This window comes from Diadema setosum, chromosome 9 (genome assembly GCF_964275005.1).
Source record: "Diadema setosum chromosome 9, eeDiaSeto1, whole genome shotgun sequence".
In the NCBI taxonomy this organism is placed as follows: Eukaryota; Metazoa; Echinodermata; class Echinoidea; order Diadematoida; family Diadematidae; genus Diadema; species Diadema setosum.
In genome coordinates, this window is record NC_092693.1 from 27,663,805 (window position 1) to 27,691,386 (window position 27,582).

The following is a 27,582-nucleotide window of genomic DNA, read 5'->3' on the forward strand; positions in this document are numbered from 1 at the left end:
ATGGCGCCTCCCACTCCCAGAGGCGGGGATAACTCTCAGAAGATGGTCAACGACAGCGGCATCAGCAACCATGAATCTGCACCTTCCTATCCAGTCTACAGATCGGAAGGTGGTCAACCTCCAAGACTGGATCGCTCCGAGAGCAAGGTCAGCATGAAGTCCGATATCAGCCGCACCGACACCCTCCTGTCCTTCCAAAGCACGCAAAACTCACCGGTAGTTCTACGCCGAAAACTCGGCATAGTCGAAACTGTCTCGCTGCTGATTGGGGTTGTCATTGGGACTGGTATATTTGTGTCTCCGAGAGGGGTATTGAGGTACAGCGGGAGTCCCGGCGCCAGCCTACTTGTTTGGTTTTTCTGCGGTGTCATCGCTTTTATTGGTAAACTCATAAAAACTTTTCCTCACTTTTAATACTTGTATGCACGGTACATGTAAATATTATATGTATATGTATGTATCTTTGGATTCACGTTAGGGAACCACTACATGGTAAATATTACTACATTAATGATACACATTTGTGTTTAGGAACGATTTTGACTATTTATCGATTCAATCAATTTAACTGATGGCAACACTTAATTGACAATACCTACACTCCTTGAAGCTGAATTCGGAGTTAGGCTACGGTCACAACTCAGAGCGGCAACCGACCGATTTGTAGCCTGCTCGGTCGCTGCTGAAATTTTGGCACCGCTCAGCAGTTTTTGGAGATGCTGAGCAGGCTGTAAAACCGTAGCGATGGCCGAGCAGTGCCCTGTCGATTTCCCATCGGTCACCGATCGATTTTCAGTAAAATTTGGGCGAAATATAGGGATCTGCAATGCGCAGAGTCCGAGCAGTCACCGAGCGATGCCCCATCGACAACTGGATGATCTCCCACGGCCACCGGCCGATTTTTACGAAATCGCTCAGCGACCGACGGGTGATCGATAGGTCATCTACCGGTGACCCGTAGGCGTACCGACGGCCACCCGCTGGTCTCTGCCGGAAATTTCTCACGAGCTACCAGTGTTTATTAATGTACCTATGTGATTTGTATGTGTTAATTAACTTATTGATTGATTAAAATAAAACTCGAGGCAAAAGATCTAAGAGTTAACTTATCAACTAACAAACCTCAGCTATGTGATACCACAGATAACTAGAAATTAGGAAATAAAACAAAGGGGAGGAACACCCAAGATGGAACAAAGATTAGAATAGATTAAATTTTCCAAAATATCTTGTTTTTTCTATATTTGACAGTTTTTTCTATTCCTATTTAATTTCATATTTTAATTTCCCCCATCTCTTGTCATTCATTTCTTCTTCAATCAATAGGCCTTTAATGAATGATAAGGTAACCAAACCATATTTTACTACGTCAACATATCAACACTAACTTTTAGCTTTCATCTCTTTTGCCCTAGAGTGGTTGCCTCTGACTTCCGTGTCCCTCATGTTGGTTGCCGAGATGTTGAGATGCTGAGATGTTGAGGGTTTCCTTGCCTCTTATCCCTCCCCCTGCTTCTTCCAAATTGCGCTACATTATCTTCTCCATCTAGTCCCTGGTTTCCTTCAGTGCTTCTGTCATTTTTATCTTAACATTTTTTTTAGTCCCTAAATCGCTCGACGGCGACCGCTCGATCTATTTTCTTGGTTTTCTTCTGTGCTGTTGTCATTTTTGTCTCTCTTATTTTTGTTCCCTAAATCGCTCGGCAACGACCGCTCGATTAGGTCAGTGCCTGGGCGGTTCCCGCTCGGACACCGAGCGTATTTTGGACAGCCAGTGAAAACTGGTCGGTCGCCGCTGAAATTTTAACTCCGCGTTAAAACTTCAGCGGCGACCGACCGATGCCCTAAATCAGATGCGCCTGGTCGGTCACTGATCGGTCACCGATCGTTGTCCGACCGGTTTTGGCTAAAAACTCGCCGACCGGTAGCCGAGGAGGCTGACTTTGGTTGCTGTGACCGTAGCCTTCATGAAGTGTATGGGGGGGGGGGGGGTATATACGTGGGTGCTTGGGTTGCTGTGTATTTGTGTGTACTTACACAACATGGTTTTAAATCCTTAGTTATCATGGCTCACCCAAGATTTGATTTGATAAAAAATCAAGACTAAAACTAACAATAGAAATCTGAAAAAAAAAATTCTAGCTATGTTTTTCTCAGTTGAAGAAGATCAAGAAGTCAAATAAATGGTTGAAAGTGAGTAAATACTCAGTACCTATGTGCTGTACTGAGTGTGTTGGTCTATCATGTTTTTTCCAGGGACGGTGGTGTTCATGGAGCTTGCCTTGATGTTTCCTAAAGCTGGTGGGGATCACACCTACCTTCATGAGGGATATGGTGAAGTCTTGGCCTTTCTGCACGGATGGGGCGCTTTGCTGGTTGCTAGGCCGATGAGTTTAGCCATCATCAGCATCGTTGTAGGAGAATACATGATATTTCCTTATGTCAACTCGGTCTCTGATCATTTGTGCCTTCGAGACGAAACGGCAGTCAAGTTACACGCAGCCACATTCATCAGTAAGTCGAATGCTGAGTGTATAAGCAACCTATAGGAATAAGAACTTCATGACCTACTATAATGACCGTCAGGGTCGGTCAAAACTTTCCGCCTTGATAGCTCTACCAAAAGCTCCAAACACGGGTAGATAGTGCATTGTACCCCTTCCTTTATTTTTCGTGCTTTTACCAAAAAGCATACCCAAATACAACTCTTGTTATTGGTTTGTTCTGTCAATTTGTCTTTGATAAAACCACGCATTCCCAAACATTGAAAATCAGACGGGTGCAAAGCCTTCAAGAGTTGTACACTCATACCGTTAACGTCTCCTTGGGTTTAATATGTGACACTGATCTAAGACCTGGAAAGTATTACGTCGGTACTATTTCATTTTTCATTTCATTTCATTTCATTTATTTCCGTATGCAAATAATACAAATTCATTGTTACGTAAGGGCATTAACAATTTGTACAAGGTTGGAGTGTCACAAAGCAAATACAAACAATAGTGTAACAAAAGTATGATACATACACACCTGTAACTACAAACATGTATGACCTACGTATTATTCAAATAATTTGATCTTCATGAAATCACTTTATTGAACAGCACTAGCTTTAGTAAGGAATATGGAGGGAACTTGCATAAGAAGCAAAGCTTGTACAATTAGCAAGTTCCCGAGTAAAAAAAAAGGGGGGGGGGATGGGAGTCTATGCACATGTGCGTATAGATTCGAATAAACGAGTGGGCATTCCGATTCAGAAGAGATAAGAGGAAGAGGTACAAGTAAAGCAATGGGACCAGATGACACACACAGATACACATACATTCAAACAAACACACGCTAATACAGGAACATCCATGCAAACCCGAACAAATAAACAACAACAAAGGGTCACGAGACGAGGAAGCCAGCGAGCATACAGCATGTCAAGTATAGGTTGTGTAATAAGATCGGCATATGAGAATTGGAAGCAAATACTGATTTGAGAGGAAGGTTGTCTGTTGTATCAAATTTCAGTAACGATTGAATAATTTTTTTTTTTTAGTTTGATTTTAAATGTGCCAATACTGATTGAATTTTTCATTTCAGTAGAAAGGGACTTCCACATTTTGGGTCCACGATAAATAAAAGTATTTTGGGAAAAGAATGTTCGCTTTAAAGGTTGATGGATACAGCTAGATTGTCTCGTGGGATACTTATGTACGGAGTTATTAAGAACAAACATTGAATCAAAAACTGATGGAAGATCATTGTTATGGAGCTTGTACGTGAATTGACCAAGTTGCATCTGATATACATCAGTGATTTTAACGATTTTATTCTGAATGGACAAATTACGAGTGTGTGCATAAATAGACATATGGTTAATTATTCTAGGAACCTTTCTCTGCAATAATAAAATCCTGTTGAGTAATGTTAATGAGGCATTTCCCAAGGCTAAAATACCATATTTTAGATACGGAAAAATCAACGTAGAATAAAGCATTGATAAATTTGCTGTTGGCAAAACACATTTGAGTTTAGCTATCATTCCTATATTACGAAAAATCACTTTGCAAATAGTATCAATATGGACATTCCAGGAAAGTTTGTTATCTAAAGAAACACCGAGAAATTTAGTAGAAGTAACTTTCATTATTGGAATATCATCTCATAATAAAGGATTAGGAAGATCAGTTAGAGTGTTACCGAAAATCATATATGAAATCTTTTTCAAATTAAGGGATAACTTGTTAGCTTTCATCCAATCTATAACATGAATAAGGTAATTGCTTAATTTGGTAAAAAGTTCAAAAAGGTCAGAATGAGAGTAAAAGAAATATGTTAGAGTCATCAGCAAATAATATAAACTGCAATACATTTGAGGACATTTGAATATCGTTGATGTAAATAAGGAATAGGAGTGGCCCAAGTAAATTGCCTTGGGGTACACCGCAAGAGATAAACTGCATAGAAGAAGAGGAACCGTTTACGTTGACATATTGCTTACGGTCTGATAGATAATTTCTGAACCACTCCAAGACAATTCCTCGAATCCCATAGTGGCATAATTTGTGGAGAAGTATTTCATGGTTTATGGTATCGAAGGTCTTGTTGGAGAGGTCCAGAAAGATTCCTACAGCATACAGAGATGAGTCAATTGAATGAGCAATTTGGTCAATAAATGTCAAAAGGGCGTGCGATTTACTATGTTTCTGGTGGAAACCAAACTGCTGATTACTTAATATACTATGTTTATTAAGAAAATTAATAGTCCTATTATATACAATTTTTTCAAGTATTTTCGATAAAGAAGTAAGTAACGATATCGGCCTATAATTACTTACTATTTGATTGTTATCATTTTTAGAAATAGGAATAACTTTAGCCAGCTTCATATCATCTGGAAACTTGCCAGCTGTTAAGGACAAATTGAAAATATAAAAAAGAGGTTAAACAAATTGATTAATGATATTCTTTAAAAGATAATTATCTGTTTCATCAAAGTCAGAGTTTGTTGGTATGAAAAAAAAAATTGAACTTGGATTTGAATCCTGTAAAAACGCATAAAACTATTTATTAGAGGCGGGGATAGATTGGGCTAAATCTTCTCAAATTTGAGAAAAGCAAGAATTAAATGTTTCAGCCATCATTTGTCTGGGTTCACTCTTTTTCTCATCCGCAACTTTTAAGTGAGATATCATTGCAGATTTCTCACTCTTATTCAAAGCATGATTAATTACTTTCCATGTATTTTTCATACCACCTTCATATAAAATAAACTGATCAGCATAATATCGTTTCTTTCCAGTATGCAACAATGATGTTAAGATATTCTTGTAATCAATATGTTTATTTTTTAATACAGTATTAAATGTATCCATTTTATATATTCATAATACAAATTATTTTTCCTGTTTATAGATCTTGATATAATGTTTTCGTAATCCAGGGGGATTTAGGGACCATTTTACGGTGGGGTCCCTTTTGTTTCCCTCGTGGTATAATACTATCAATAGATGACTTCAGTTTTTTAATGAAAATATCATAAGACAAATCAATATCTGCGCTTAAATATACCGGAGACCAATCCACATCACTTAGAGTATCTTTCAAAATATTAATGTTATCATCATAAGTGAATTTGTACTTAGAAACATAATAATTTCTAAAACTTCCAAAAAATTGACCTGTCGACAAATGAGCAAAGATCGGATAATGATCAGAGATGTCTGATATTACAATATCTGTTTTAATATCTGACAATGGTAAATTAATAAAAAATATTGTCAATAGGTGTCACAGATTAATCGGTTATTCTTGTGGGCTTTGTTACCACGGGCACTAAAAATGAAGACCAAAAAACATCTAAAAATTCTTGTGCCAACTTATTTTTAGCACATGCGATTAAGTTGATATTGAAATCTCCCATAATCACACAGTCTTTATATGCTGTACCTGTCTTCAACAACATATTCTGAATTATTTCGTTGAATTCATGAAAATTCGATTGTGGTGGTCGGTATATTACCCCTACAATCATATTTTTACGTTTCGGGATACGCAATTCTACAAAAAGTGATTCTACAGTGCCGTTTATGATGGATACATCATGTAAAATAGAATATTCAAGAAATTTGGGGACATATAGTGCAACCCAGCCCCCCCCCCCCTTTTTAACCGGCCTATTTTTAACAATTAAATGATGATCTGGCAAAAAAAAAATACATATCATTAGGTGAGTCAGAAAGCCAGGTTTCAGTCCGCAGACCAATTAAAGAATTCTTAGGAAAATTAACATCCTCTAATAAAAAGTGAAACTTATCAAAATTACTGTGGGCGCTTCTAATGTTTAATTGAAGAAAACACAGCTCATCCTTCCTATACAAACCAGTGTAGGACTTTAGTGTACTCTGAGTAAAATACGTGGAAGATTTTAACCGATTGGCAAAAACATTGACATCATAATTAGATTTCATTTCTGGGATATTATCATTCATCTCTTTCACATCTGATTCGTTGTACAAATGGTTATCAAAGTTTTTTTCATTTTCATTTCAATTTATTTTCATATTTCTCACATAATATCACAGTAAAGTATATAAATACGAAAATTATACAAAACATAATTTAGATGAGACTTCATCGGAATGTACAGAAGTTTGATTTGGTATAAACACAAGGTCTGTATGCATGCGAATTAAACTGTGGTCATGATGCCAAAAATATGATGGGGCCTGCGCAAAAGCATTAGCTTGTACAGCCGCAGGTCCCGTGAGTAATCAGATTAGGGGAAGTTTAAAATGCGGATTTTTTTTAAGACCAACTATAACTGGAATGGGGAAACCGATTAAAACAAACAAAAACAAAAATCCAATTAGATATATGTCACTAAATAAAAATGCAGAAAGGTCACATGTTGCAGCAGTATAACCTACTACTTAGTAAGGGCATTGGTAGAACAACAACTGGGGTTGCAGAGATTCAAGGGGTGTGTTGCAGAGTATAGAAAATGGCGTAACTGTATGACATAAATACATAAGTAAAAGGTGGAATGATGATGAGATTTGTTGTGAATGTAAACAATACCGTGTACTAGGGAAATAAAGCTCAGGAGTAACATTCGAGCATGGGTCCTAAACCAAGCATTCCGTGTGACCATAGTTAAGGCCGTGTCACGCCATTCCGGGCAAGCTACGCGGGCTTCTGGCGAGGAGGTAGTTTCCAGCACGTAGAAGATTTTCAGCGGGTGAACAAGAATGTTTGCAATTTTCATTCATGCCTTATCATACCGTATCTGGGAAAGTTTTGCGGCTTGACTTGCGGGGAAACAAATTTACTCCCCGGAGCTCTCCGCAGTTGGTCCGCACCTGACAGTATCTAGCGCGTATCTCGCCTGTAGTTGCCCGGAGGTGCTCACGCAAGTCCGATTTAACCGCAACCAAGTTTTGAGCATGACCAAAACTTTTTCCGGGTGAGTCGCGGAAATGCCCGGAGAGGTCCACGCAGAACGCCAGTAAGAGGCCCTTAGCGGCAGCACTTCCCAGGCAACTCCCACGCACGTACTTCGCAGTCCCGTATGCAGTCAAGATAATGAAATTCTATGGGATTTCAGCCATTCCATCAGAGGAATTCCTTCACTGAGCTGTCGGCCCCCACGCGACTGGTACAAAGGTCAGACAGTATACTCGCAAGTATAATTTAAGAAGAACGCGTCCAGCAAGTAAGACACACGCGCTGACTCGCTCAAATCCTATCTCGCCCTCAGGAATGTCCGGTATGCTAGAAAATCCCTACACGTAACAAGCCCGGGTAGCTTGCCCGGAAAGGTGTGACAGGGCCTAATTACGGTTGCGGGTAAAAAAAAAAAATATGCGTGCGCACCTCCAGGCGACTACGGTTGAGATACGTGCTAGGTACTGTCATGTGCGGATCATCTACGAGGACCTCCGGGTAGTCAAAATTGTTCTTTGCAAGTCGCACGCAAGGCTTGCCCGGAAAGGTGTGACACGGCCTTAACCGACAGCTGTCACGTACGAGAATTTCGAGAACCGAGTGGAACAATAGGTGCATGAAGAGCGCAACAGGCAGACTGATCAAAAATAGTGTTCATGGTTAGGACCTGCCGGACTACTAATAAGGGATAGACCAGGGGTAACATAAAGAGCAACAAGAACTATACACTATGCATGCCGTACAATGTAGCTGCTATGAAGATATTGCTTCAGTTTTCGTTTGAATGAGGTTACAGTGCTACAACTTACAAGTTCCGTAGGGAGTTCGTTCCAATATTTGGGCCCAGTGAACAAAATGAATTTTTTCGCGAAAATTGTTCGGGTACGTGGAAGGTGATATGCGTAACGATGACGAGTTGGATAATCATGGACTGTATAATTTCTTGTAAACATTTGGGAAAATACGTCTGGTAATTGGCCAGTTGAAAATTGAAACATAAACAGGCCAACGTTGTAACAAAATAACTCGGGAATTTTCAAAATTTTGTTACTAACAAAAAGTTTGTTCGTGTGGTTAACAATTCTAACAGCGCGTTTTTGTACAAGAAATAACGAATCGATAAGGTTTTTAGAAGCATTTCCACACCGGAATCCCATAGTTGAGATAGGGAGATATCAAAGTTGAATATATGCTCTGTAGAATATTACATGGAAAATAATAGCTAAGTTTGTTAAGAACCCCGGTATTTCCAGCAATAATTCTGCTTACATAATTAACATGGGTTCTCCAAGACAAATCACTATCGAAATAAAGACCCAAAAATTTTGTACTGTTGACCTGTGACAGATCAATGTTGTTTATCTTGACAGAGAGAGGTAACACAGGTGGCGAATTACTGAATAACATAATTTTATACTGAGTTTTATCGATGTTCAAGGATAATTTGTTCGCAAAAATCCAAGATTGAACAGAAACAAGTTCTTTATGTATTATGTTTATAAGCGCATCAGGATTTTGATGAGAGAAGAACAAATTTGTATCATCTGCAAAACAAACGAAGGAAAGAATCTGAGAGGAGTTGTGGATATCGTTAATATATAAAATAAAGAGAAGTGGGTCTAACAAGGAACCCTGTGGAACACCACAAGAAATCCGTTTTGGTTGGGAGTCGTGACCGTGGATACTTACAAATTGTTTTCTATTTGTTAAGTAATCAGTGAACCATTCTAGCGCCCTTCCCCGAATTCCGTAATGATTTAACTTATAAAGTAAAATGTCATGGTCTATTGTATCAAACGCCTTGGAGAAGTCAAGGAAAACACCGACAGTGTGAGAAACATCATCTATAGCATGAGCTATCTTATCAATATACTTGAGTAATGCGTGAGTTGTACTATGTTTTTTCCGAAATCCAAATTGAGATTCACTAAATATTTTTGCCTGAAGAAGAAAATTAAGGGTGCGTTTATACACAAGTCTTTCGAGTATCTTTGAAAAGGAAGTTAAAAGAGAAACGGGGCGATAATTATTGACAAGGTCTTTTCGCCCTTTTTTAAAAATGGGAACAACTCTTGCTACTTTCATTTTTTGAGGAACTTTACCAGTAGATAAAGATTGATTGAAAATATAAGTAAGAGGCGAAATTATTTCATGAATCACATTTCTTACCAAGAAGTTTGTGATTCCATCATATCCCGAACTTTTTTTATTGTTTAACTTCTCAACAATCTTTATTATTTCATCTTCGACAATCGGGACAAAAAATAAAGATTCCATATTCCTACCACCCAGGAAAGAGTGAAATTCCCGCTGCGCTTCAGGAATTTTATCAGCCAGATTTGGCCCAATGTTTACACAAAAAAAAATCATTAAAAACTTCAGCTATATCTATGGGGTCAGTCAAATGTGTTTCAGGATTGTAAACAAGGTGCATAAAATCCTTGTCGTCCAGTGCGGTAAATGGGAAATTGCAAGAATCATTCATGTTGTAAATGAATGATCGCAACTAAGTCCAGAACGCTATCAGACATGGCTGTTAGTGGCTGAAGACTGCCGACACCCTGACGGCCATGTCGAGATTCATTGACCCGTGACAAAACAAGAACACCACAGAAAATACTAAACAGAATGATACAGTAGTAACGAAAGGAGGGATAAACACCATACATACCTTCACCACACAACACACACATATGATTGGGTATACAAACGAAATAATAATAATAATAATAATAAATATCATTTATAAAGCGCTTATTACAACGTTTCTAAGCGCTGAAGCAAAAATTGGAAAATAGATTCAATTATGGAATATATACAAATTGTGATACGATGAAACGCAATACAAGATACAAAATACATAAAATGAACATTGTAAGTTATAACTTATAGAACGAACTTAACATATATACAGACTGCATATAATAAATTAATACAAATTACATGGCATGAGAGAACAGATGAGTTTTCAGTGATGATTTGAAGGAGTCTACTGTTGGAGCTTCACGGACGTGGATGGGCAAGTTGTTCCATAGTGTAGGTGCAATAACACTGAAGGCGCGGTTGCCATAACGGGTACGGGTGCGCGGTGCCGATGTGAGTTGAAGGTGTGCAGTGGAGTGAGAACGAAGGCGTCTGGTTGTTGAGGAAGTAGATATAGTCCGGAGGGAAACCAGATGATGAAGATAGGATGGTGCTAAGTTGTGGACAATCTTGTAGGTGAGGAGTAGAACTTTGAAGATGATGCGGTCATGAATTTGTAGCCAGTGCAGAGATCTGATGACAGGTGTGATATGTTCATGCTTCTTCGTGCGTGTGATGAGACGTGCAGCGGTGTTCTGGATGCGTTGTAGCGGAGCAAGACAGGAGCAAGGAAGACCAGCAAGGAGGCTGTTGCAATAGTCCAAGTGTGAAGACACGAATGCATGTACCAGCTTTTCTGTAGATGACTCATTAAGGAATCTCCTTATTTTCCCGATCCTAGCAATGCCAAAGGAAGCCGATCTGCAGACATTTCGAATATGGTTAGTGAGAGTGAGATGCTTGTCGAGAGTAACACCAAGATCCCTCACATAGTCAGAGGAAGAAAAGCATTCTCCAGCCATATCCAAAGAAGGTTGAAATCCCGGTTGCTGCCTAAACTGAGATGAGACGAACAACAACTCAGTTTTGGCTTCATTTAGTTTGAGATCAGCGTTCATTATGACATACAACTGAGTGTCGTCCGCGTAGATTGCGCGCTGCACTCCATGGTGTGAGCCAATGATGTGGCTCAACGGACCAGAGTAAAGGGAGAACAACAATGGTCCTACGACGGAACCCTGCGGGACGCCACAGTAAAGAAGAAATGACCTGGATTCCACGCCGTTCACAACGATCCTCTGACTACGATCAGTGAGGTAGGATTCGATCCAGCGAAGCACAGATCCATCCATCCCGTAGTGCTCTCTCAGGCAGTTGATGAGGTTGGTGTGGTCTATAGTATCAAAAGCCGACGAGTAATCCAAAAGAATGAGGGCAGCTTCAAGACCCTTGTCAACGGCAAGCAGAAGATCATTCACTACCTTTACTAAGGCAGTCTAAGTAGAGTGACACTTCCGGTACGCAGACTGATGTTGAGGAAACAGGTTGTTTGTCTCAAGGTATGATATGAGTTGATCTGACACAATCTTCTCGAGAACCTTGCTGATGAAAGGCAAATTTGCGACTGGCCTATAATTCCTTAAGTCATTCTTGTCAAGCGAAGACTTTTTGAGGAGCGGTATGATGAGCGATGTCTTGAATGCACATGGAACTTCCCCGGATGATAAGGAAAGATTAACGATCCTTGTGATGAAAGGAATGAGTTCATCAGTACATGACTTCATGAGTCTAGAAGGAATAGGGTCAAGGCCACATGTCTTCGGTTTAATAATTGTCATGATCTGTTTGACTTCAGAGAGAGAGACAGGCTGGAAATCGCAGAAACGAATGCTCTTGACCTGAGGCAGTGAACGTGATTCCACGCTGGATGACAACTCGTCAGTTGGTGAGACATCTATCGCCGAAATAGTTCTGCTAACTTTGTCACTGAAGTATTGCCCAAAATCATTGGCAAGGTCAGCATCAGACAAATGATCTGGAAAAACAGATTCGTGGTTAGAGCACGTAAGTCCCTTAACAATTCTGAATAGCTCCTTGCAATCCGCAGAAGCAATCACACCAGTCCAATGTTTGGACTTGGATTCGTTCATATCAGGGCTGCATAGTATGAGTTACATTGCTGGCGATAGATGTCTTTATCAACTGAAAGGCCAGATTTCCGCATCTTACGCTCGGCGCGCCGTCTGTTCTGTTTAGCCTTTCTTAATTCCTGCGTGTACCATGGTGCTGATGGCCTAGGTGTCACCGTCTTATTCTGTAAGGGCGCATGTTTGTCCAAGAGTGTAGTCATTGTACGATTGTAAAGATCCACAGCATCAGAAGGACACATAGCTGCCGAAGATGATAAAGCAGACTCGCGAATATCCTGCTTGAATGATGATATATCAATATCTCGAAGCTTTCTGAAAGATACGTGTTTCGTACCGTTACGATGCCCCATCATGTTGACAGTGATGACGACCGCAGAATGATCCGAAGGGAGACCGGTTTGAAGGGTGAGACTAGAGACAACATCATCCACCTTCCTGGTCATTACTAAATCCAGTGTGTGCCCCGCGATGTGGGTAGGACCTGCTACATGTTGATGGAAGCCAAGCGAATCAATGGAAGACATGAATGACTGAGCTTGGACATCCCTGTCATCGTCAACATGAAGATTGAAGTCACCCAGCAGGAGTGGTGCGTTATCCGCTATTACTGCTGATTCCAGCAGCGTGAGAAATTCCTGCAGGAACATGTTATATGTCAGTTTGTTCCTGGGCGAAGGTGGTGGTCTATAGACGGCGTAGCATCTTAAAACCAATGCCGAAGAGAGTCGGATACTGAAATCCATGTGCTCAAAGCTCTTGAAATCAGTCACACCATGCACAGTAACATGAGCTGAGGAGCGATGTATCACACCTTCATATCCCTCCTCCTCTGGAGCTTTGTTGTGGGCACTGGAGTAAGGTGTAGTTCGGCAGAGTTGTTTTGATGTCCCCAAAGACGAGTTCATCTCTTTGGTTTCCTTGAAGCCACGATTCAGTCAACACCAAAACATCAAGGTCGCTCTCTATGATGAGATCATAAATACAAGTCGTCTTTTTAGACATCGAACGGGCGTTCCACAATCCAGCGCGGCATTTACGTTGAGTTTGAAAAGTAATTTTGGGAAAAGCCTGACGGCGAAGATTAGGTTTGTCATGACAAATAGTTGCATGTAGATTTTTCTCAGCATGCTCGTTTCCAAGGGAAATAACACAAGGTGCAGCATATTTAGCAGCCTTCTGTCCGCCACGGCAGCCTCTCTTTGTACCGCGAGCAACGTTCAAGTTTTTCCAAAGCTGCCATTCACTGCGTGTGAAAGGCGGGGTATGACCATGAATAGCGACTCTTCTTCCAACATTCAAAAGAGCTTCACGCGAGTACACAAGTCTAGTCATGGTCAGTGCACACATGATCAAGGCGAAAGTTAATGTTGTAATCAGTGTACATGAAATGGCAGGTGTAAAGCCTTGGCTTCGACGAAAATTGAAGCAGGTTAAATACATCTTTTTCGATATTGTAAAACCACGAAACCGGTACAAACAGCACCACAACAGTCAAAATATGCAAACTGTGGTATCATACTCACGAACAGTCATTTACGAACGTATGAAATCAGGATGAAAATGAGAGAAAATTCAGAGCGACAAAGAGGTGCAGCCATGAGGGAAGGGCGCCACCACAAATTGGGTATACAAACGAAAAAAAAAATGTAGATTCTGAAAGTTTCGGATTTTAGTTACGTTTCTGACGACAGTGATCTGTTTAAGACACCCGTCACGAGCATGACATCCACGAGTCATACAGCCCACGAGTTATACAGCCCACTAGTTATACAGCCCACGAGTCATACAGCCCACTAGTTATACAGCCCAAGAGCTAGACACAAGTAACCAAGTCTCATGAGCTCGTCATCAAGTAAGATAAGCCCATGAGCTGTACAGTCCACCATCCAGACACTATAGGCAAATAAGGCCATGAGCTCGACATTATAAGTAAAACAAGGTCCACAAGCTTGACACCAGCCCCCCCCCCCCAAAAAAAAAACCAACAACAACAACAACAACAAACAAACCCGACATTACATCACGGGGCTTATTTTGCCTAGTGTCAAGATCGTGGGCTTTATGACTCATAGACCTTGTTTCAATGTCGAACTCGTGTGCTGTATGTCTCATGGGTGTCAAGCTCGTGGGATGACCCCTCTGTTTCCCCGTACTCTAGAAATCTATACAGTAGACTTGCTAAGGGGGTAAACGCATATTTTAGTACAAATGTCCTACTTGGCACAGATGTTCCCTCGGACAAATGAAAAATTTTCATCTAAAGAGACAATCTGTATTTATGCAAATAAGCCTTAATTTGCATAATTTATGCAAAAATACATATAAAAATTATCAAAAAATATATGTGCATTCAGCAGAAATACCTAATTTGGCAAAAGTATTCTATAGAGTATGTGGAAACATTCCTGCAAAAAATTATTTCATACCTATGTAAATTAACATAAAATCTGCATAATTATGCAAGTTATTGTGCCAAAATCTGCATTTTTGAAAGAATTTCTAATCTATTAAGCACTGGATCTCGTAGTACAAAGTTTGAACCTGGGATGGATGTTCCTTGGGTCAAAAGCAAATGATTCATCTAAAGAGACAAACTGTCTCTATGCAAACAACCTGTTATTTGCAAAATATGCATATTAATACCTATACATAGATAATCAGAACAAACAAAAAGCAATCATGTGACAATGCCTTAAATCGGTTGAACTTGATATCCCCAAAGCTAACAGAATAAGACAATATTCTCTCAACAACACTCTTCTGTTGCTTGAATTGTTCCCATATTATTTAATTAACTCAGGCATTTTATGCATAAATTATGTAAATAAGTATATAAGACGTAAAGTTTCGAAACATATTGATCTTTAAAATCATTTTACTATCAATATTCCCTCATTGCATAAATACTTTGCAGGTTGGGAAAAATAGCACTCGATAGTGACACTCTAGATATGATTATAACTATAGATATAACAGTAGGTCCTACATAGGAATAACACTAATATCATGAAAATCGGAACAATATTGCTTACAAAAGGAACTTTTTTTTCCCTTCAAACAGTACACAACTGAGGTCATGGTCAGAAAATGATTACGAAAAAAGACCCTACCATATAGTGAAAGTGTGAAATCTGATTTTAATTGTATTTTGTAGGCAACCAAGCGAATAAGAGGCTTTTTACGTCAAACTGATTACAAGCTTATGCAAACTATGTGGATGCAAGGGTATCTGCACACATTAAGAACTTACAAGCTTGAGTTAGAAACAAAGTTTGTTTCAGAAAAAAAAAAAATCCCTCTGGCCTCAATATACTACGAGCTGTTATGGCATGGCAACTGTTCTAGGAAATTTATATACAATAACATTGTGATAAGGCAACAATGTATGCAACAATTGTCATGTGAACAATATAGGAGATGTTCTTGGTCTCTGACTTAAAATCAGTCAATTTCAACAATAAATCAAAGGAAAATAATATATTCATTGCCATAAAAGAGTACATTACATGACCTCTACAATTACTAGAATGTGATTTATCAAGAGATTGTCACATGCTACTGTTTGCAAGGATCGTAAATGTCATATTCTCCCTGGTTGTGATTGTTTTCCCTTGGGATAATATAACTCCCTGGCGGTCCTACAAATATTATATTCCACCACATACCAGCTAATACCTGTATAGATGATCATGACCTACATGATCTTGAAGCTTTTTAAAAAAATAATTATGTTAACTGGTTTTGTGTAAAGACGTCAGAGGTTAAAATAAAAAAAAATACACAGTTAAAAATGTAAAAGGTAAGAATGTCAGAGGTTATTCCGTGCATCAAGATTAACTGTCATGTGACCCATATACTAAATGCAATGACAGTGATGACTATACTATGTCACTGAATGCCATGTCCTTTCCTACTTATCAAGAGGAAATAAAAACACTTAACATTTTTTTTTGTCGATAATCAACAAGGGAATCACTGTCAGGTAGAACATGCACAAATATGTACTAAGTTTCATGATACCTTGATTCACAAGAAAAAGTGAAATATAGCACTTTCATTAGAGCTTTGACCTTTTGCCAGGAAATTTCCCTGAGAATCTCAATTAGGTATAGCTAATACATGTACATCGAAAAAAAATTCTACATGCATTGCATAAATATGAGGGAAATAGTGAAATTTTAAGGGCCCAGTTGACCTTGATCTTTGACCCCTGACCTTTGACAAATGACCCCTAAATCCCTAGAATATTCCTGCCAGTACCAAGTTCCATGAAGATAGAAAAAAGTGAAATTTTAACATTTTCACCTGACCTTTGACCTTTGATCTCTTGATCTAAAACTCTCTGGAGAATCTTACTTTGGTGCAGTCACTAAGTTTCAAGAAATTACCTCCAGACATTGTATAGATATGGGGGAAATAATGAAATTTTGAGCATTTACCTTGAACTTTTTGACCTTTCACCTCTTTGCCGATTTTACTTAAAAACTGCTTAATTAATTGCCCCATCATACGTCATCCTTGGACCAAGTTTGGTGAAATTTGCTTAATCCAGTCTGAATTATCTCATAAACTGATACAATTTGTTAAGTCGACCTTGACCATTGACATCTGGTACATTCGGGTGTTAATATGCGTAATATGCTAATTAGGTGGTATTTCCATAGAGAAGTAGTGTTTTGATATTACAAACCGTTTCCATTCGACAAAAGGATGTGCATACTACTTTGGTAGTTTTATCATAAAATGCAGTTCTTAGACTGTGAGAAAAACTTTAAAAATAGTGTTTTTAATTTACGTTCTTTAGTAATTTATTATGTAAATTAGGTGGTAATGATAGTTCAAGTATTCAAATTCTTTTCTCATTTTGTTTCATAGAGTGTTTACAACGGGTAAGATATATCTATAGGAAGAGATTTAAGGGGGTTTTAATTGTTTACAAATCAATTTGCATTTAACTTGCATAATTATGCAAATTTTATGTTTATTTACATAGGTATGAAATCAATTTTTGCAGGAATTGTTTTCACATATTCTATAGAATACTTCTACCAAATTAGGTATTTCTGCTGGACGCACATATATTTTTTAATAATTTTTATATGTATTTTGCATAAATTATGCGAATTAAGGGTTATTTGCATAGATACAGATTGTCTCTTTAGACGAAAATTTTTCATTTGCCCTAGGGAACATCTGTGCCAAGTAAGACATTTGTACTATAAAATGCAGCGATCGCCCCTTTTTTCGCCCTTAGCAAGCCTACTAATACCCAATGCGGAAATTGAAGTTACTGGTCTAGACGAAAGAACCCAACCATCGCAAGATGCCAAGATAACTACTGAACTCCCTACTGTTTACAGTTTTTTTTTTTTTAGTTAAAATACAGGCATTTAATGTTCTCACTACTGTTGCACCCTGTTATCTTACATGGACCCTATCTAATAGTGTAATAAAACATAAACAAGGTCCATTTTCAATAATCCTTTCTTTTCTCCCAGTTTTCGTAATGCTTCTTCAAGCTTCTAATCTCCGAGTGGTAGCCAGGGCACAAAATATCGCTACCGTCATCAAAATCCTGACTCTTCTTCACATCATAGCTTTGGGACTTTACGACATTGCAGTAGGTAGGTTTTGATATCAATTGGCTTTTGAAGTCACTGTTCAGTTTTATAAGTTTTGGAAGATGTGCTGGGTGGTTTTTTTTTTTCCACTCATATTTTTGTGCCTAATATTCACAAGGACAATTTTTTTTTTTTAATTCTAGAATGAAATTTCTGCTTTAAGAAAAATGAAAGACAAAAAGTACAAAACAAAATACAGGTTTGAATTGCGTGATTGATATCAAAGTTACTAAAATTTAGATATTAATTGCAAAAATGAAGCATAAGCTAGCTGATCTATCATGTATCTGTGTGGAGTCTTTGTGTAATGTACTACAGATACCCTTGTCTTGGTGACGGTTTTTCACAGTATAGAGATTACTCTGTCTTTCAGACGCTCACCTATGAGATTGCAATAATCTTTGTAATATTTTCACACTCCATTGATCTTGCAGACGGTCCGGGATATCTGGCTGTCGATAAGTCTTTTGAGGGATCTTCTACTGATGTCTTTTCGTATGGGATGGCCTTCTATCAAGGAATGTTTGCCTTTGAAGGATGGTAATCAATAACTCATCACCAAGTCATCAATGCAAAGACTACATTTCATTTGGACCTGGAATGGAATGACACGATGTACCTGTACAAAGTTTCGAAGCCTTATTCAGAACTTGAAATTGAATGAATTCTTCTGGTATCATTTTTGTTTTGTCAACAGTCAAGCGGCATCATAACTTCTTGATGCTGTTTGCAAATCGGCTTCTGATTATACCGATCTGTTGTGAATTCTGTCAGGTAACTAATTACTGACAGTTGTCACTAGCAAACGGTACCAATGAGACACCTCGGGCAACACGAACTGGTATTAAGAGACATGCACTTGTTTATGTGGATTAAGTGAATCAATACTTTTAGTATGTCGTAGTAAATTCCGTTAATAATTTCTTTATCTAGTCGCATATTCAATACGTGACGTCACAAACTGCAACAGTCTTCTCATCCAGCGATGGCAACACAAAAACTTTAAAACGTCATAACCTTTGAACGGATTGTCCAATTTCCCTTAAAGTGTCACTAATGCGTACTACACTGTACTAATATTGCTGCATTCACTCAATCCACGTTGTATATTTGGGTGGGCTTGTCCTTTGACCCTTGGTTAACGTGAAGATCTCGGCCAAGGCAACTCGCCTCCAGTGAATAACTCAGCCGAACGTAGTGATCTGCGGGTGATAGATTTCTCTCGGCACTGCTCGGAATCTTTCTTTCTGTAAGTTTTAAGAGTAGATGATAACCGGTGTATATACCACAAGTACCAATCTCATTACCCTACAAATACTGAGTAAAAGAATGCCACCCCCCCCCAAAAAAAAACAACCCAACAGCAACAACAATTCCAACAAACAAGGTTAAATGGAAACTTGCCCCCAAAACAGGTAGGCTACGTTTGGATTGGGCAGAACACATCATTGAAGTTTAAGAACAAAATCAGACATTCGGTTCAAAAGTTATGAATTTGTAAGGTCTCACATGGGCTCGGAACTTTCCAACAGATTGTCCGATTTTCCTCAAGCTGTTAGTAATATGTTCCACTGTCATTGCTTTATTTGCTCAATACACGTTTGTATTTGGACTTTGATCTCCTTTTCATTATTTTTTCGGTTACAGCTCGTTATTCCGAAGGCTCTTTATTCCGAAGATTCGTTATTCCGAAGGTTCATTGTTCCGAATTTCATTTTCGGATTAACGAATCTTCGGAATAACGAACCTTCGGGATAACTCCACAAATGTTAGGATTAATGAACAATTTTTCATTTTCGGATTAACGAACCTCTAGGTATAGGGAATTTGTTTGTTTCGGATTAACGACCCTGCGAAATAACGATCCTTCGGAATAGCGAACCTTCGGAATAACGAACAGCACCCATTTTTCAATGCCTGTAACGAAATGGCAAACATCATTCCCAAAAAGACATCAGAAATGAGATGCATTAAACGGTTTTCCTCTTTTATTTCTCCGAGACTTAAATTCTAAACTCCTCAATATCATTTCTTTATTTGCAAAGAGAGCATGAATGATACAGCTTTTGCCAATGACTGTCAAAACTCATGTTTTCGTCGTCACTTTAATTTTCATACGGTGCTCAAACATGTACAGTACCGCATAATATCTAGTGCCATTTGTATGGAAATGAAAGGATTATTCTGATGTCATTAATGAATTCATACAGGGGAAGTCCAGGCAATTTTCATAATAAGCCAATCTGGGGTTAGCTCATGGGCACATCGGTACAAATGACCATTCTTTTTTCTAAGTTGGTTAGAGGCACTTCAGTAGTTTCCAGAGCGACATACGTGTAATGCATAAGCCATACGTGTGTTTATGGGATTCATCAATCCTGTTCAAATCAAACAAAGAATGAACTTTCGTAGACCAGATGACAAAAATGATCCGTCAATTAACATTTGGGAAATTATCCATTTCATTATTTTTCAATAAATGTATAAACATTTCTTTCTATTGATATTGCCAAATACCACTTTTGCTTTGAGGGTCAACAAGTTAGTATCGGCTGTGAAGTGGTCAGCCTTGCTTGTGTGCTTCCTTTGGAATGTGTCGAATGTGGCTGCATGTTTAATTCCTTGAGATGATTGATAATACGTAGCAAAGCATTGCTAGCTTAATGATAGGGTGTTAATCGCCAGGACGGTGATGATTACGATGACCATGATATACTATCATGATTCATTTTCTTTCATTTCTCACTCCTATCTCAAGTTTTTCATTCTAATATCAGTATCGAGACACTGGGTAAACAGACACAGTTAGACAGTCCTTTAAATTGCAAAGACGTATATGAGAAGACAATACACAAATGTATGAAAGTTATAAGATAATCTATATAGAGTAACTTATTTTGACTTTTTTTTAGCATGACACTATACAGGAGAGCTATACAAAATGTTTCGATCCAATAAGTAGAACTTAACGAAATAATTACTCCGTCATTCCTTGTTTCTTTCAGGAACACTTTATCCTATTCAATGGAAGAGATGAAAGAGCCGGCTAAGTGAGTTCTGATGCTGCTTTCTCGTAACATAAATATTATGGCTTTATCTAACTTTTTTTTAAAGCAAATTTTTTAAACAAAGGACGTGATGTACATAATGCCAACTTTTATTCTTGAACATTTCATTGAAACACACTGAACTGAAATTTCGTGGTGCCGATTGGACGCAATAAACGATTGATTTATCATGTCTTCAAAATATCGTAAGTGCGGATTTGGTATTACTGTTATTACAGCTTAATATTTCAGCTGATGTTCATGTCATCAACTCAGAGCTGTTTCATTGTTTATGGAAAAAGAAACGATTTTAAAACCATGTTAGTTGTCATTAACCTAGCAACTATACAAACCGATCTTACCACTAAAGTCATCATCGCGAGGTTATTACAATACACGCCATAAAAATCGATACGACGGATCTGAGGTAGCTTTTAAATTTTAGGCAGGTTGAAATAGAGACGTAATTAATGTGACCATCCTATATATATCAATGCTTTCTTTAAAGGGGATGGATAGTAACTGAACAGTGGGAATCAGTGGGAATGCAGGGGGATGATTGTCCCAATCCTTGTGGGATTCATTTAAGAGTACAAGTGTGCACTTTAATGCCCCGTTACTGTACAGGCAGGCCAACATGGAAACATTAAACTGCACTTTACTTGAATATGAGACCATTCTGAAGCAAACAATTTTCACACAACAATAGACCTATAATGTACTCTTAAATGAATCCCACAAGAATTGGTACAGTCATCCCCCAACATTCCCACTGATTCTCTGATCAGTTACTAGCCATCTCCTTTAACAATGACGTTTTGCGCCAGAAATGTCGAATTTTTAAATTCCAGAACTATCCCATGTAGATTTCAGTAGAGATAAAACACGTTTATGTTTAAGCGTTCTTTAAAATTCATACACGTTCAGCGTAATTAACTGCACAATAGACCGCTAAAACTCCGGCCATAATTATTTGAAGTTTTATGAAATACCGTGAAGATTACTGTCTTTGTTGAAGGATGCTTCAACAATTTGTGCAACGAAACTGATATACCTCTTCTAACCAACGTTATCTGCAGAACCCTTCCTCGTGCTATCGCTATCGCCATGCCGACTGTGACGATTCTGTACATTCTGACAAACATCGCCTACTATAGTGTGCTATCGCCAGATGTTGTCCTCCAGTCAGAAGCTGTGGCGCTTGTGAGTCTGCAACGGAGAACGAGCCTTTTTTTAATCAGTTGGGATTTTAGAATCTTGTCTAACTGCAAGATCTTTTGTATCATCTATTACTGGTACCTCGATGTGCATGAACGTCATCGCAGTATGAATGACTCAAATAAATGAGCTTTGATAATAACAAATACTTTGGGTGGGTTTATTCATGTTGCCAATCCTTGTGTTCGGTAAATTGTACAGATGACGTCAGATAACCAGGTACACGAAGTATGGACATTTACTTCAAGTTCACATTTTAGGCGTGTGAAGTATAGTACAGAATTGAGCAGCTTTCGACAGTTTGTTTGTTACTGCTTCACTGGCTCCTTTACCCAAGCGAAGAGACTTTCTCAAGTGCGGGACGCGAGCCTTTTCAAAGCCCTTCAGCTGTAGTGATTGCAGAGGGTGGTTACCTGAGACTAGTCAAGCCCTAGCTAAAGCCAAGACCCAGCAATAGTCCAGAGGCTATCTAGCTCTACGCTCTCGAATGGCAGTGCTAGTGACAGCGTGAAGACCTTTGCAAAAAGGTTATGATAGGGGCCTACTAGCCGAACGATTACCAGTGTCGAGATGGAGTGTGGTCATAGAAAAAGAAGTCCCTGAAATTTCATGTGTACTAGTCAGTACTCGAAATCCTTCTCGTTCTCCAAACAGAGCTTCTCGGCGTTTCACAGCCAGATCTTCGGCTGGTTAACACCATTCCTCATTTGCTGTGCAGCCTTTGGAACGGCGAATGGGATATGCTACACATTCTCCAGGTATGTCTTAGTCCGGCTATGCCTTACCTAACCCCAGTCAGGCATGTCACTCCTCATACAGTGCACTCCCGTTACAACGAACACGGTTATAACGAAATTTCGTTATAACGAAGTAATACTTCTGGTCCCAAAATCATCGCCATTAAAGTCTATGGTACAAAATTCGCTTATAACGAACACGGTTATAGCGAAATTTTCGTTATAACGAAGTCTTTTCCGAGCACCACTGACAAAGAAAAACAAAAGGAATGTGCTCCGTTATAACGAAATGCGGATCGCTTTCGAAAATACACAAGACATTTACAGCGTCTCTGCATGGGCGAACGCGTCACATCACTGTGTGTTCGCTTGGTGTGTCACGCACAGTTTCCGAGGGGAACTTGCGTTATTGTAATGCAATAATCTGAAATTGATTAACTATTTGTTTTGTTGTTTACATAGCTTTCCAGTGTATGACGAGTATTCAACAAACAGAATGTCATATATGAGTGGCTTCCTTGCGTTTCGTTATATATTGTATTTGTTCGGTTATAACGAAATTTCGTTATTACGAAAGAAAACCGCCGGTCCCGAGCATTTCGTTATAACGGGAGTGCACTGTATTTGTTTCGACATCACCGTAATCACGTTATCACATTAAGGAGCTGGATAGAAACCAGTTCATGCTGACTGAACCATGATGTATATAGAAGGTGAAAAGACTCTTGGAGATAGTGACAGAGAACGTGGCCAGAACGTACATGGAGTGAATCTGTCTCGGAGCGTTGCATACCTTGTATATTTTGAAGTATGCACATGCTTCATAATTCCAACGGTGTCGTCACACACCTTACTTACAGACATCCCTCAATAAGACTACTCACTCATTGCACTTGAAAGTATGTGATAACAATCTGTATACATTGTATTATGCAACGATCAATCAGCAATGCTAGCAAAATGAAAAGCAAGGGAATTCGAACCTATTAATGAAAATGCCGGGACTCTTTGTGTTATTTTTTTCTCAAAACTGCGTAGATTTACTGCATTAACATTCGCCTTTCAAGAAAAAAAAAAGAAGAAAGACTATTCAATGACATGTGACTTGTGTAGTGTGGCCAAGGAAATAAGTTGTATTCTTTTGATGTCATGAAGTTATCCAATAGTGAATAAAATTAGAAGCATTAAAAATCGAATGGGGCCAGACAAGGGCCAAAAACACACGTGATAATGATATTGTGTGGTACTCTGAAACAGGATGACGGTGGCCCTTGGACGGGAAGGCCACATGCCGGGAGTGTTGGGTATGGTGAGTCCTGACACCCTTTCACCAAATGCGGCGCTCTTTCTCATGGTAAGAAATGTTTGAATGATGTGAATAATGATGATAAAATGAAATAGCAATTAATGATCACCACTGTAAGACGTGGTCACATTTTAGTCTGCGAACTATTTTCCTACATGACCCCATCACCGTCTGCTAGCTGGCAACACCCCCAACTCTTCTAAAGAGCAAGAATTAGCGAATTCCACACTGTCAGGAAGATATGTATATGTTGTTTTGTTTGTAGAGTACCAAGCTCGCTATAAGGAATGAAGAAGAGTTGTCTTCCACATACAACATATCTCATTGTGACTGACAGCGGTACTGATGTAGTGGGCCTAGATAGATGTATCGGAAAGAAAAGCACCGCGGCTGACGTTTCACCTCCGAAGTAGCGTTCTAGGCGTGTTGACATCGCGTGTTTGTGAGACGTGATGACGTAAATTTCATCTCTTTTGTACTAAGCCTTCCGCCAGTAAATTTTGTTAAAAGACATGCAATGTTCTATATGAGAATTACGTATTGCAAAGGTTGATTGGGATCAAGTCTATGGGTAAAACTGTTGCACTAGACCTATTACGGTTCCTTCTTCCGTCTCTTAAAGTTATTGTAGAATATGTCGTCGGGTAAATTCAGTGCGGAAATGGTGTGCTCTGTTTGAATAACAAGCACTAGATGTGTAAGAATTTGCATGTTATTCAAATAGGAAACACCGTCTAATCAACTTGATAACTGACTTCATATACATCGACTACACCATTATCCCTGGATTATGTGATATTTTACTGACCCATGTTCACGTTGTAACCCTTTACTTCCGGCTCAGTGCTCCCTGTCCCTTGGCATGCTGCTGCTTCCTTTCAGTCTCGAACACCAAATCGAATTCTTCAGCTTTGCCATTTGGATCTCGTACACCCTCATCGCCCTGGCTGTCATCGTCCTTCGCGTTCGCAAGCCAGAAATACCTAGACCGTATAAGGTGAGTGTGTCCCACGTGGCTTACTCAAAATGATAGCCCAGTGTACTGAGTATTATATAACCTCTTTGGTATTACGTTACTCCCTCCTGAATCACTAGCTAGTGCTCGAGGGGGCGTTGTTCAAAAATACAAGCATGATGGAAGATTTTAGAGTTGTAAAAGTTACGCAGCTCATGGAATCCCGTGCGAATGCATTCAATTCAATTCAATTCAATTCAATTCAATTCAAGTGATTTTATTTCCATCTAAAGTAATAAAAAGCAATATACATAACGCGTACATGAGTACATAATATTTAAGGAACTTTGAATCTCATAAGCTTCAACAGAACGTGAATACAATAATTATACTGATATCAACTTTGGTTTGGATGAATAAACAAGTAAACAATACAATCTTATTTTGTAACTCTACATGGAAAAGTGGAATTCACACGAAAAGTATAGCTTGTAAAATTTGTGAATTACATCTGCATTGCTCCATTACATTTCTAAATTCTATTCTTTTGCATATTGTGCAACTATCAAGCTTTCATTCGAAAGCGGATCCGACGACTGGGATTGTTTTTCTTTGCCTTGTGTAAGAACATTCTACCTATTTCTAACGGAACACAAAAAGGCAGTCAGTTGATACAATAACTGCTAAAAAGGGGATCAACACACGAACAATGTAATCTGTCACAAACATTATACCAGAGCTGCATCAGTTATAAATTGTGACTGTTTGTATGTTTGTTTTTCTTTTGTCAATTCACAAGATTTTTATTTCATTAAGCGATACCGTCCTTCCTTTATCTTTCCCATAGTTACACCTTTCGAGAAAAAAAAAATGCTTCTTAGGCTGTCACGTGAAAACACAACAAATCAGTATGATCTAACGTCATGAATTGAATATCTGCGCTATACAACGAAGCGATGCTCTAAATGACAGAGATCTGCTCAGTTTTCACACATTTTATCAGATAGCAGAAAAGTTCTTCACTGTCGTGCTATAGGGATGTTCTTGACGGTGGGATGTCCATTCCCTTTGCGAAGACGGTCTTCGGACTGATGCGTTCACATGACGTATTCCAAACTTTACGGTAATGTTTAAGGCGCTTGAATATTGTCACCGATATGTATGTATGAGTACAGGCCTGTACAAAAAATATTCGTACCATATATCTTTTGTTTTCCTCACCTGACTAATGCTCGAGTAATGATAAAGACTTCAGCGAATCGTGCTTGCACTAGGGTTACCCTGAGTAAATAGTCCATCATTGTATCACTGAATTGAATTTGAATAATTATTAATACTATTCCCTGCAGGTAAATCTAGCCCTCCCCGTACTGTTGTGTGTGGCTGGGATCTTTTTCATCCTCGCTCCCTTCGTTGAATCTCGGCTGGTGGACGTCTTGGGAATTGTGATTCTCATTGGTAGCGGCCTGGTGGCCTATTTCATCTTCATCTTCTGGGAATACAGACCATCATTCATGGGTGAGCAGAGCATACACATTTGGCATTTCCAGCCCTAGCCCGAGTCCCGCTGAGTAGGGATACAACCAGAGTGCTGCTGAGTGCTGAAACGAATAATACCCCTTTCATAAACTCAATAATACGGATAATATCCGCATCATCTGGTCGTAAAATCGGAGAGGGGGAAGAATAATCCGTTTTTTTTAGACCCTTCTATTATCCGCATAATAGCAGCATCGGGACCAGATTTGGAGTTTATGAACGCAAACCCAAATAATGCGGATAATTGCCGGGGTGCGGTCAAACGTCATCTGTCTTTCCCGCAGGAGGGACGTGTGCAGTCACCATGACGATTATCCGCCTTTTTTTCAGGACGGGCGCTAGTGAAAATAATGCGGATAATTTTCAGAGTTTGTGAACGCATTTTTTTATTGAAATTATTCTTAGGCGGATAATTGGAGGGTGAGTTTATGAAAGGGGTATAAGACGCAAAGCAATGACAATTACTAAATATCTTACTTTTCTTTTAGTCTTATTGACCATCAATATAAGTTTTGAGGTTATGGTTATAAAAGTGTTTGAGTAGTGGGAGAAAAAGCTGAGGAATTTGGCAAGGCGTTTCCCCTTAGGAGTAAGGATGCAAGATGATAGAAAGTGTTGTAACTTGAAAAAAAAGGAGGGAATTATCACCAAAAATCTGACGTAGTGGCGAAAAGAGCATTATGTATCCGGTCAAATTCGAGTTTACAGGGAATTTACATTAAGCATTCAAGGTTTATGAAACTCCTTGCCGTCTTTCACATAAACTTTAACTAAATTCTTTCGTTTTGAAATTGTCCACAGATACCGTTACGATATATTGCCAGTTATTTTTCAACGTCACTCCATCCGAGTACCAACCACCACCTGATATGACGACATCGGATGGCTCTCAGGTCGACAAAGAAGAGATTAAAGAAAAGGTCGGCATTGACGGCTCGAGAAGAATGAGTGAAGAAAAACAAAAGATACTTGATAAGAAGGAAGCAAAATAA

The 27,582-nt window shown here is 38.9% G+C and overlaps 1 protein-coding gene across 1 annotated transcript; it reads left to right on the top strand.

Moving 5' to 3' along the window:
* On the top strand, positions 1–27,582 carry LOC140233271 (b(0,+)-type amino acid transporter 1-like). Its single transcript, XM_072313382.1, has 11 exons — positions 1–382; positions 2,257–2,514; positions 17,666–17,791; positions 18,223–18,328; positions 20,794–20,838; positions 21,915–22,038; positions 22,708–22,811; positions 24,048–24,144; positions 24,941–25,093; positions 26,401–26,569; positions 27,392–27,582. Exons 1-11 carry the CDS (start codon positions 1–3, stop codon positions 27,580–27,582), a joined length of 1,755 nt encoding a protein of 584 aa, XP_072169483.1.